General features: G+C 36.3%; 1 protein-coding gene across 11 annotated transcripts in view; it reads right to left on the reverse strand.

The window, feature by feature from the left end:
* Positions 1-13,555, reverse strand: part of cacna2d2a (calcium channel, voltage-dependent, alpha 2/delta subunit 2a) — a 584,267-nt gene that overhangs the window by 44,876 nt on the left and 525,836 nt on the right. For all 11 annotated transcript variants that reach the window (XR_012407349.1, XR_012407347.1, XR_012407348.1 and 8 more), the window contains 3 exon segments: positions 12,891-12,940; positions 5,712-5,801; positions 1,479-1,544 (listed from right to left, as the gene is read on the reverse strand). Coding sequence is in view for 8 of the 11 variants with exons in the window: in XM_073952940.1 (XP_073809041.1) it covers positions 1,479-1,544; positions 5,712-5,801; positions 12,891-12,940 (206 nt within the window). In the remaining 3 variants the exon portion in view is untranslated.

A 13,555-nucleotide genomic window follows, 5' to 3' on the forward strand; every position in this document is an offset into this window, starting at 1 on the left:
GGGTCGCCACAGCGGAATGAACCGCCAACTTATCCAGAAAGTTTTTACGCAGCGGATGCCCTTCCAGCCGCAACCCATCTCTGGGAAACATTCACACACATTCACATACACTACGAACAATTTAGCTTAGGACCCGGAGGAAACCAACACAAACGCAGGGAGAACATGCAAACTCCACACAGAAACGCCAACTGAGCCGAGGATCAAATATTATTTACTGTCATCAAGGCAAAGATAAAGATAAAATAAATCAGTTACCAGAAATGAGTTACTAAAACTATTATGTTTAGAAATGTGGTGAAGAAATCTGCTCTGCGTTAAACAGAAATTGGAGAAAAAAAATAAACAAGCGGTCTAATAATTCAGGGGGGCTAATAATTCTGACTTCAACTGTATATACATTTTCAAATGTAAAATATCTTTTGTCATACATGATATGAACATGTTAGTCCATGTTAAAGTTAACCATATTAGAAACATGCTAGCAACATGCTAATGAAAACTAACATGTTAAGAACAACAACTAATTAGAACATGTTAATTAATGCTAAGAATTCATATTAGCAACATGCTAAAAATGCTAACTATATGATAGGAACATGATATGAACATGTTAAATTATGTTAAAGTTAACCATATTAAAAACAACAACTAATTAGAACATGTTATTTAATGCTAATAACATACATCAAAGTTTGCAATTGATCATTTCATTAGTCATCCAGTTGTTAATATATTTAGTAACCTCCCTGCTGAAAAATCCAGCTTAAACCAGCCTAGGCTGGTTGGCTGGTTTTAGCTGGTTGACCAGGCTGGTTTTAGAGGGGTTTTGGCCATTTTCAGGCTGGTTTCCAGCCATTTCCAGCCTGGTCTTAGCTGGTCAGGCTGGAAAATTACCAGCCAAATCCAGCTAAAGCCAGCTTGACCAGCCTGGTTTAAGCTGGATATAGCTGGTTTTGGCTGGACTCCTAGCTTGGCTAGGCAGGTCAAGCTGGTTTTAGCTGGTCATCTCCCAGCCTGACCAGCTAAGACCATGCTGGAAATGGCTGGAAACCAGCCTGGAAATGGCCAAAACCCCTCTAAAACCAGCCTGGTCGACCAGCTAAAACCAGCCAACCAGCCTAGGCTGGTTTAAGCTGGATTTTTCAGCAGGGCTCATTAGCTGTATTTGCTTTACAAGTTCTTTTTACTTTAACGATTTAAGTTAGCAGATGTACAGGGTCAATCTGAGCTACAAACTGAACTTTAAATCCTACTCAAATGCCCTCAAGTGTTGTCAAAGGCAAGCCCTGCTCAATATGCGTTCAACACGGCGAAACATGCAGCTCTCAACACTTTGTCAATGTCAGTTAGGGAACATGTGAAGAATTAGATCTGGAACGTGATCACACTAATAATGCTACGTAAACGGCGCATCTGTATCGTCCTGCAGAGTAAATCATGCGCAGATCATTTACAGGACGCAGCTTGTGACTTACTTTTGTGTCTCTATCAGCCGTGAGATTGAAGACTGGCATTGTGCCGGTAATGACAAGGCCCAAACCCTGTAAAAAAACACAAAGCAAAACAAATGCAGCATTTGAAAGTGTTTGTTTTTATCGCTGTGAATGTGAACTGAAGGAAGGATCACACGCTCCACTGCACACGTGAATAAAAGACTGCCGCATATAAACGCGCCAAGTGAAATTATATGGTCAATGACAAAGCAAACTAGCTGTGGAGGTTCAATTGTGTGCATTCTGGAGAGAAAACAAAGAATGAACAATATCACAGCCAGCGTCCGACGCTAACAATACAATCTCAAACAGTTTCACAGACTCAAAATAGGGGATAGTGCCATGTGATTGTGTGTTTAAGCGTCTCCTATATGATATATACTAAATAATAACAAACATAAACAAAACACCTCAACAGAGCTGTTCATATGCACACTCGAGCACACTTTGAACATTCATCATGGGGTTTTACTTGCCTTACAAATGATCACAACACTAATATATATTTTAAAAAGGTTTATGAACTAAAAATTGACATTAAACCTGCAGTTCAGTAAGTGAGTCATCCAGGTTGATTCACTCAGATGAGTCACTTAAATGATTCAGTCCATGATAATGCAGGTGATCTAATCAGACTCCGCAAAAAGTGATTTATTTAAAAGAATCGCATAGAATAATGGATTTATTTGTGAAACTGACAGAAAGCAGATTTTTTTTATTGTCGATATTAAATAATTACCACATATCAGGAAAATAATAAATTAAATATAAATTAAACCTTACACTTTATTTTAAGGTCTTCCCTTGTTATATTTATTCTTTTTCCTTCGGCTTTGTCCTTTTATTCATCAGGGGTCGCCACAGCGGAATGAACCGCAAACTTTTCCAGCATATGTTTTACACAGCGGATGCTCTTCCAGCAGCAACCTTGCACTGGGAAACATTTATACACACTCATTCACACACATACACTACGGTCAATTTAGCTTATTCAATTCACTTATAGCGCATGTGTTTGGACTGTGGGGGAAACCGGAGCACCCAGAGAAAACCCACGCCAACATGGGGAGAACATGCAAACCACACATTAATGCCAACTGGCCCAGCTGGGACTTGAACCAGCAACTTTTATGCTGTGTGGCGACAGTGCTAACCACTGAGCCGCTGTGTCAGACTCCCTTGTTACAATATAACAATTAATTTCTGAGTAATAAAAATAAATTACATGCACTTACTATATGGTTAGCATGATGGTTAACAAGGTTTACCAATGCAAGTTAGGTTTAGGGTTAGTTGCAGGTATTTGTGCATAATTCAATAAGTTCATGGAACATGTGTAAAAAGGACAACCTTAAAGTAAGTGTCACCAAACTAACTAACTAACTAACTAACTAACTAACTAACTAACTAACTAACTAACTAACTAACTAACTAACTAACTAACTAACTAACTAACTGATATGTTTATTCTCTATACTTTAGCCCTATATACTTTATTTCCAGAAATCTGCAAAGAAATTATGGTTCCTGACTGCTGATCCAAAAATTGTCATTCATTAATTCTCAGGGGTGATCAGGGTTCACAGCGGATTGAATCATCAACTTATCCAACATATGTTTCACACAGCAGATGCACTTCCAGCTGCAGCTCAGTACTGGGAAATCAATATGTTATAATAAAAATATTATATACATTTGTTTGTTTGAAAAAACTTTTTTAGTTTGTCATTTCACAAAAAAGTCATTGCTACTACTTTAAAATTTCACATACAGTTAAAGTCAGAATTATTAGCCCCTTTTTAATTTTTTTTTTTATATATTTCCCAAATGGTCTTTAACAGAGCAAGGAAATTTACACAGTATGTCTGATAATATTTTTTCTTCTGGAGAAAGTTTTATTTGTTTTATTTCGACTAGAACAAAAACAGTTATTAATTTAAAAAAAAAACATTTTAATGTTAAAATATTAGCCCCTTTAAGCTATTTATTTTTTTCGACAGTCTACAGATCAAACCATTGTTATACAATGACTTGCCTAATTACCCTAACCTGCCTAGTTAACCTAATTAACCTACTTAAGCCTTTGAATGTCACTTTAAGCTGTATAGAAGTGTCTTGAAAAAATATCTAGCCAAATATTTTGTACTGTCATCAAGGCAAAGATAAAATAAATCAGTTATTAGAAATGAGTTATTAAAATCATTATGTTTAGAAATGTGTTGAAAAATATTCTTACTGTTAAACAAAAATTGGGGAAAAACATAAACAAGGGGCCAAAAATTCTGGGGGGTTAATAATTCTGACTTCAACTGTATATTTTAATAGTTAGCCATTTTTATTTTCAAATGCCATTTCTTTGCATTCTACAAATGCAAAACAAGAAAAAGGGGACAAAATATCCGTAACCACAAACTGAAAAATAAAAATAGTAGCTGAAATAAAATAAAATATAAATATTAAATTAAAAGCTTAAAATGAAGAATCAGAAATGCTGCTATGGCAATCAAATTAGATAAAATAACATCAAGGATAACGAGCATTACTAAAACTAGAATCAAATTATAAATTAATGTAGAACAAATTAAAATTCTACAAAATATTAGCTTAATATTTTATATTTTATATTAATATTATATATTTCATTTCTATAAAATAATTTTGGGGTGGCGTCTTTCTGAAATCAACCTGATTATGCTATACTCGTGCTACTTTTTCTCTCCCCGTTACATATCAGATTGGAAATATATTTATTTTTAATAGGAAGGAAACATTTAGCTTTTAAATAATGCAAATGTGATATAAAGTCACAAGTGCCTTGTGGGTATTTAAAAATATGTGTATAATAATCTATAAACAGTTATTTTCCACCTGGTATTTAACGTTAGCAACATCTTAATACAATTGATTTGTATCTACAATGTTAGTCGCCCTTTTCGTAACTTTGTTCCCAATCAGTGAGGGTACAGAAGAAGACGTTATGATAACGTTAGATGAGTAAGCTAGCATTAACCAGGAGGCTAACGGCAGCTCAGGGCAAACTGGATTAATCATGTCAGAGAGACAGACAGAAAAAGGAGAGAGAGCGGGTGAGAGAGAAAAGCCATGAAGAGGAGAGAGACAGGAGAGAAGAGGTAGTGTATGTGATTTCGGATACTTTTAGATTTATAACCAAGTTGATCGAGGCTGTTTGCCTACTCTTCATCACGAGAAGAGTAGAGAAAATATGGAGAGGAGGAGAGAGACAGTAAATCATTAATAAGTGTGTGTATTATGAAAGACTCAAATTCATAGAACTGGATTATTGGAGAGGCAATGTGTGTTGTATGCCATGCCAATAATATGCTTTATACATTTGTAGAAGTTATACATTAAGAATACCCTTAAAAAAAGTATATATATATATATATATATATATATATATATATATATATATATATATATATATATATATATATATATATATATATATATATATATATATATATATATATATATATATATATATATATATATACTTTTTAAGGGTATTTTTAATGTTTTAATTTAATTAAAATTTTTATTTGTTTTATAAGTACTTTTTTCAATGCTTTTTAAAATAGGTTAAATCTTTGTAAACTATAAATTTATGTACAATATGTCATTTATTAAAATTATACAAATTATAGATTCATTTTATTAAAAAAATTTATATATTATTCTTATTTTTTAATTCAACTAAAGTGGTGCAGACTGGTATGAGGTCTTACAAGACAATGTGCCCAGGGGTCCCCTGAGTTCTAAATACGGGCCTGATAAACTGAATATTTGTAAACATAGAACTTTGAATATTTACACTGACAAATAAAATCTATTGAAGCAATGCTTGAACAAAACTTGAACTTAGACTTTAAATAACTTTAATATTACATTTAAAACCTAACTAGGACATGTGGTTTAGCAAATAACTGAAATAAAACAAATTTAAGTAATTTAATTGCTAAAGTTAAAAACCCCCAAAACATTTCTACTATACTTTAACTTTCACATATATTTAGCCATTTCCTCATCCAAAACAATTTCTTTAGTATTATTTGCGAATTTCACAAACAGTTAATTTTAAATTTGCTCATCCACCAAATTCTCATCAGTTTGGTTTTAGAAGCAGGTAATAGCTAAAACAATAAAGCACAGTTTAGCTGAGCTGATGATTCTGACGATGATGATAATCTTCCATACCAGAGCGTCTTGGTACACATTAGTCCACTGCACTTGTTTAGCCCGTTCTCCAGCCAGCACCATCGGCCGTCCCAGAACATCCAAATACTCCTGTAAGACACAACACATAAAACATAAGAAAACAACATTTGCCAAATGTTCACAAACTGATCCCCAATGGAAGCGTCTTCTTCTCTCCACAGGTTATGAGGAGCAGCAGTCACTGAAGGCAGGAGTCTAAAGCTTCATAAAGCAAAGCACTGCCACTCGCCGCTCCATTACATAAAGCAGGCTGTTAAAAGCGTCCGCCCGAGGGGCCAGTAAAACCAGCTGCACACAGGCACTTCCAGCCGTAACAAATCATCATAAAGCAGCTATTAAAGCATATTACAGCTGTTAGAAAGCACATTGGGGCTCTGGAGGGGAGAGGCTGGTCTGCGGCAGGGCCACACTTGTTGGTTGCCGTAAGATCACGTTTATATACGCCACTGATGATCCTTTCACACTTATAGAATTCTTTTAAATGAGTGATCCTCAACAAAACTAAACTGCCTGAAAAGATGGAGGTCATACTGGTTCACAAATGCAAAAGGATTGGAAAAAGGGGACAAAATATGAGTCATAAATTAATAAATTATTAAAAATATAAGCTGAAATAATATAGGGCGACAGGGTGGCTCAGTGGTTAGCACTGTCGCCTCACAGCAAAAAGGTTGCTGGTCCCGGCTGGGCCAGTTTGCACATTCTCCCCGGGTTGGTGTGGGTTTCCTCTGGGTGCTCCTGTTTTCCCAACAGTCCAAACACACACAGGTGTATTGAATAAACTAAATTGGTCGTAGTGTATGTGTGTGAATGAGTGTGTATGGGGGTTTCCCAGTACTGGGTTGCAGCTGGAAGGGCAGCCGCTGTGTAAAACATATGCTGGATAAGTTGTGGTTCATTCTGCTGGGGTGACCCCTGATGAATTAAAGGGACTAAGCCGAAGGCGCAGTGGGTAGCGATCTTGACTCACAACAAGAAGGTCGCTGATTTGTCTGGGTCAGTTGGCGACCACTGATTAATAAAGGGACTAAGCAGGAATTAAATGAATGAATGAATGAATAAAATAATTGATAAATATTCAATTAAAAACTTAAACTTAAAAAACAAACAAACAAACAAACAAACAAACAAACAAACAAACAAACAAACAAACAAAAACTAATCGAAATGCATATTAAAGCAGAAAAGAAATTATACAATTTACATAAGAAACTATAACTGAAGTATTTGTGTGAAAGTTTGTATAGATATTTCCCAAAGATGGAGATGCGTTGCGGCTGGAAAGGCATCCACTGCGTAAACAGCAAAAAGGTCGCAGAGTCGCTGGTGCGAGCCTTGGCTGGGTCAGTAGGCGTTGCTGTGTGGAGTTTGCATGTTCTCCTTGCAACTCGGGTTTCCTCAGAGTGTTCCGGTTTCCCCCACAGTTCAAAGACATGCGGCACAGGCGAATTGGGTAAGCTAAATTGTCCGTAGTGTGTGTGTGTGTGTGTGTGTGTGTGTGTGTGTGTGTGTGTGTGTGTGTGTGTGTGTGTGAATGTTTCCCAGAGATGGGTTGCGACTGGAAGGGCATCCGCTGCGTAAAAACGTGCTGGATAAGTTGGTGGTTCATTCCGCTGTGGCGACCCCAGATTAATAAAGGGACTAAGCCGACAAGAAAATGAATGAATGAATAATTATAGTTATTGAATAAATTTAATTAATTTGATAAATTTTATTTTCTTAAAATGTTTTGTTTTAAATATTACAAGAATAAAATTACTATAGAAATGTCAAACATTGCCATGTTTTACTACTTTTGAAACAATCATTTTTTTAAATGTAATAAATACACTGAATTTATATTTAACATTTACGTATGACTTAAAAAAATCAGTTTCCACAACCCAGAAATCTCTTACAAAAAAAAACAAAAATTTTTTTTTTTCTGGATTTATTTTGATATTTCATAAGATTCCCTTACTCTGGGTGGACACTGGGCAGGGTAAACATATTTAATAAACGCAATCTTCCGACTTCAACATTTGCACACAGCTAATGTAGGGCCAGCAGCTCGTGAGGGGAATATTCTGTCCCGCTGAAAGCTTGTATAAGTGTGGCCTTTTGATGAAACTGCAGCATTAGGCCACTTTTATTTCTTGCTGGAACATGGAAGTGCTGACAAGCGTAACCTATTCTATTATTAGCTCACTAAAACACCGTTTAACGTGCCGTGGGGACACATTTCAGCAGAGACGATGACAGGCAGACCTTTTCATGCAGGAGAAAGCAGAAAGGTAAACAGCGGTGGGTCGGTAATGGCGTCTCGGCGGTACCAAAGGATAAAGAGCCGCGACACAGCAGGCCACCGCCGCAGATTAGCCTGCAGATTTCCAGCCTGTCCGTAAACCTTCATCAACTCAATGCATTACGGAGAGCCGCTTTCATATTCATAGTATTCTCATTATACTTATCGGCTTCAGCAATGTGACACTTTAAAGGTATAGAGAGTTAAAGCGAGCCAGCGACGCTTTCACAATCAACTCAACAGCTTTGCAATCACAGCGAGTGTTTATGCAGACAGCCTGTAAGTGATTAAAATGAAGCATAAATGTATGATCTGATATAATCGAGCGTTCAAAGGTTTGCTCCAAAGTTGATCAAAACTGTCAGAAAGAGCATTATACGCTGTAAAATGCTACGTTCCACACAATCGATTTTTGTGTTGGGACAGGTTGAAGTTAACTTATTCATTTTTATGAATTTAAAGGGTCACAAAACACCAAAACACATGTTTTGAGCTTTTGACAGTCCTATATGTGTCCCACACTGCTAAAAACACTATGAGGACACTTATATTACGCAAAAAAGTGAAAATTGGTTGTTTTTGCGTCATTTCGAGCAAATCCGTTCTTCCGGTTTGAAAATAATGTTTGAAACTGCGTCACGCACAACCCAGGCTCCTTTTGAAAAGTAGTCCCGTGGACGTTCCTGGAGAATGCGAAATACGTCCCGGGAGGTACGTATGGCTGCAGTTTTTGTTTTTTGTGAATCCGAGAGAGGCCGCTGTGTGCACTTTTTAGCATCTCAAACGTCTCTCGCGAGCGCCCACTGTTCTCACCAACTGGATCAACTACATAAGTGTTGGACAACTCCTTCTTTATTACAATATCTATAAAAATAAATATCAGTAGGGACTAAAGCCTGATTTATACTTCTGCGTCAAGTGACCGGCGCAACCCACGGCGCATGCAATGCGCGTGGCTGTGCATTTATACTTCTGCGCGCTGTCTCTGTTGGTCTGCATTAACACTTCCGAAACGCTAGTTGGCAGTGAGATGTTAATGTTCCTCTGTGCCGAGTTTCTTCGCTGCTTTTTTGCTTTTCCTATACTATAACTATAAATAAAAAATGAAAGAAATTTGAAGTATTGGAACATTATGTAAAAATCTAAACCCTACAGGCTAAATAAAAGTTTCTTGTCAGAGCTGAATATCACTGCCGTCACAGCGCGCGTGTCAGTCTACAGCTTCTGTAAAGATCAGACAGCCTATACAGATCACACAATCTCAATTATGGAACAGTCTAGATCAGACTCTAAAACAACGTCAGGATATTAATCAATTTAAAAAACTGTATAAATATATATTAATAAAGGAATATAATGATGAAGGTTATTGAAAAATGATAAAAAGAGAAAGGTATGATGAAATTTTAATGGCTATTTGCAGTACTAGGTTGTTGTTGTTATTGTTTTTATTTTGGGCTCTATTTTGACGGTCCATGCGCAGAGTGCAAAACGCAGGGCGCAAACGCTTTCAGGGCGTGTCAGGACGCGTTTTTGCTAATTTAAGGATGGGAAATCTGCCTTGCACTATGGCGCATGGTCTAAAAGGGTTGAGTTTATTTGCTTAATGAGTTATAGGTGTGTTTTGAGAAAAAACCAATTAGAGGCTCATCTCCCATTCCCTTTAAGAGTCAGCTGCGTCGCGCCAAGAGCCCATTCGCTATTTATAGGACGCAAAGTAAGTCCAAGTGAAAAAAATGAGCATTTCACAAGCAAACAGTTAACAGTTGACAGTTTTTTTAACAGAAAACTGTTAAACAGAGCATCTACTGCGTGAGAATGAGAGATAATGGATCTACTTTCACTTTCGCTCTTGGATGGGGAAACCTTTACGCACAGACATCAATAAGTCTATAAATAATTAGTTTCATTTGTTAAGCGCAAAGATTTGTTTCAAAACTATTTCTAAATTCAGTTCTAATTTCTAGCAAACGAATAAATGAACAATAATATCCAAGTGTGGTCAAAATACTGAGTTATTTCCAAATACACCTGCCATGCCCCATATGGTCTAAAACCTGACAGGTGGTCAAATCTAAGCTTGTTTTTAATAAAACAAATATAAATATGGATATAATAAATAATACTGCTAATAATAATAACATTATACAAAAGCAGATTGTTATGAATGAACTGAAAAAGCCTCCTGAGATGAAGAAGACATAAAAGCAGTGATTTTTCATATTTATGTAGGCTAGAAAATATGTTTTGTAATATTTTAATCCTTTATATTTATATTCTATATCTATTCTTATTATATCCTATAAATATCCTTAATATTTATTTTTTTCATATGTAAAGATATTTGCCTATTGCTCTCTTGTGCGTATGAAGCAGTGCGTAAGCGAGGCGCAACTCTGCGCCGGAGTTTAGACCGGGTTTGTTTTGGTCTAATGAAAAATCTATTTTAGTTTCTCAAAATAGCGACGCGCCAGCGGTCAACCTCAGAACGCCTTCCTTTTTAGACCAGAACACCTATGGACGCACAAATGAGCGCAAATGCATTTGCTATTTAAACAGTGTAGCGCAACGCCTCAAAACGACTCTTGCGCCAAGCTTAAACTACCAAAAGACTATTGCGCCGCGCCTTGCGCCACACTGCGCCGGGTGTGTGATAGGGCCCTTTGTCTATTTGCAGTACTATGTATTTTCTTTTTTTTCTTAGGGTCTATGTTACAAAATTAAAAGGTACAAATGGAATCAAACATACTATTTTTCAAAGATGCCAAAAGGATCAAATTTGTTTCATGTAAAAAGAAGAGTTTAAGTAATAAACGAATGATGTATGGGGTAATGGGGTGGGAGAATAATAAGCTTATGCTTCATCCCGCTCCATTTTCAACCATGTTGAAATGTATTTCTTTTTGTTAATGACATTTTACGTATCGTATTTTTGTTTGAAAATAAATAAATCAAATCAAATCATAACGCTTATTGTGAAAACGGTTTGTTGCCCAAACACACACTGCGATATCGATGCTCAAACGATATATTGCTCAGCCCTACTTCGCTCACAAGCTAATTTGATAGAAGATCTGTTTGCGTGGTGTGACTTTGTACAGTGTGTTTTTCCTGCCAGAGATCCAGCATGATTGCTGCGCGGTTTATTTCTGGCAGCGGCCGTCCACGGCTCTCAGAGGTAACAGTGTGTGACAGCAGGAGGTGCACAGGTGTGCTGGCCATATATACAGTTAGGCGCCCACACCTGTCTCACGCTGCCTATTAGAATAAGTGGCAGTTCTCTGAATAAAATTACACTCGGCCTAATGGAACAGCTGATGGTCTATTCAGGCGTCTGATCGGGTCGCCCGCGGGGAGGAAAGACGAGAGAGAGAGAGGCATGATGGGAAGGAGGAGACAGGAATGAATAAAGCAAAGCTGGATTGGAAAAAAAAAGAGAGAAGGGGACAGATAGTAAAAGGTGATAGAGAGAGAAGATAAAGAAGAAAGCGTGAGAATAATCACATGGATGATGTGAGGAAATTGGAGCGACTGCTTTCGGGGAAGAGCGATGTTATTGTGGCGGGTTTTCGTGGGCCTCGGGAAAGATTGCTGGAGGATAATGAAAACTGTACGGAAGTGGATTAGAAAAAAATCACAGTCCCATTTGAATCTTATTGAAGCTAAATATAGAAGTCTGTATCGCTTTATCAGTTCCTCCATCTTTATAGTTCTGCTCTCTAGCGTGACATACAGTATATATCTCTACATCGCGATAACATCGCTGAGCTTCAAAGCTCACGAAGCAAAATGAACTCACTGTGAACTGGATTCACATATTGAGGATTTATTCAAATGTTTAATAACAGTATGAGATCTGATTGGTCGTCTCAGCTGCTTTTGAAGCTGATATATGAACACTTGAGTCTGCATATTGACTGAATAATAACTCATCATACTTATTGTTATTTAATGCTTCTGGATGAATGCTTTTCTTAACGTTTTTATCTTGTTTCTAGTCAAAATAATTATAAATTCTAAAATTAAGAAGCATTTTTAGATAAATAAAGATTATTGTCTTCAGATATAATAAGTCAAAATTAAGTGATTTTCCTTAAGACAAGCTAATTAATTTAAAATTATTTTGCTTAACTTTTTGGCAGATCATTTAGCATGTTTTAAGGAAAAACTTACTTAATTTCAACTTCTTATATCTAAGAACAAGACAATATGTGTTATTTGTCTAGAAAATGCTTCCTGATTTAAGAATGTTTAGATCAGGGGTGCCCAAACTTTTTATATGAAGGGCCAAAAACCACATATCATTGAGAGCAGTGGGCCGCAGAAAAATATACCAAACTATATTACATTAAAGCTATCATGGGTAATTTCCTAATTTATTTCCTAATATTTTAAAATAAATCGACAAGCATCACTTTGAATCGTATTAACGAATGCAGTATAACTTTTAAATGACAACTTATTGCAGTAAAAACAAATAATCACGTTTAAAGCACAGTGGAGTTCAATGCTGAATACACTAAGCAGAATCTTGATTAGCTCAAAGTCTCTGCATTGTCTTCCGCCGGGTAACTATTTACATTTTAAACTAAATTACAGCATTAAATTGAAATATTTAATTTAAGTTAGTCTTTTTGTAGGCCCTCAAGGACAGAGATTGGTGAACCCTGCTCTAAACCATCTCCATCATTCTCCCTTTCTTAGAAAGGAAGGGGGCAAAATCAAAAAAACAATGGACCAACTTTGGCCAGCGGGCCTTAGTTACATATTTGGAATAGAAACATGATAAGAAATCCATTTTTTGCAGTGTACTGTTTGTATGGTATATACAATATATTACAAAAATATGAAATAAGCCTTTTGAAAAGACTAACCTGTGTGTTGATTCTTATGGCTCCAATGGAAGGGATCTCAAAGTAGTAACCTGTTAAACAAACCAAATTTACAGTTTGTTAATGTTGACACAAAAACACAGTAAACTGACTAACTAACTAATAATTGTACAAATTAATAAATGTAAAAATAAAATGTTAATACCAACTGTTAATTACAAGTGTAGTTTATTCTGTACTTAAACTCAAGGAGTCGTGTGTTATGAAATGCAACTGTTCTTGGTCTTTTAACACATTGTAATATATACTCATTACAAGAGTAAACCATTCTTAAAGTTCCACAATTCTAACAAACTAAAAAGTTAGTTTGCAAACAGCTTTTACTCCAAATAAGCTGACCAAATGACTTGTTCTGCATTTTGACTCGGTATGATAATGACAAAAGACTGCCTCATCAGAAGGTCAACGCCCACTTTTAAATTATCGTCTCTTTATCTGTGACCCCTCAGTGCACATTTGCACACTGTAAAAAAATATGGCTGCTTAATTAAATGAATGTTTTTTAATGCAATCAAGTTAACTTTTCTTGGGAGGAAGGGCAGAGGGTTGCTGAATATAACTACTGAGAGATTTCAGCTGCTGTCTGGGCCTTCACTGCCTTTCTAGACCTCCCTTTCTTCATGTGTTCAATACTTTTTCCCTGTGTC

Source organism: Danio rerio, chromosome 6, assembly GCF_049306965.1.
Source record: "Danio rerio strain Tuebingen ecotype United States chromosome 6, GRCz12tu, whole genome shotgun sequence".
NCBI classification, from domain to species: Eukaryota; Metazoa; Chordata; class Actinopteri; order Cypriniformes; family Danionidae; genus Danio; species Danio rerio.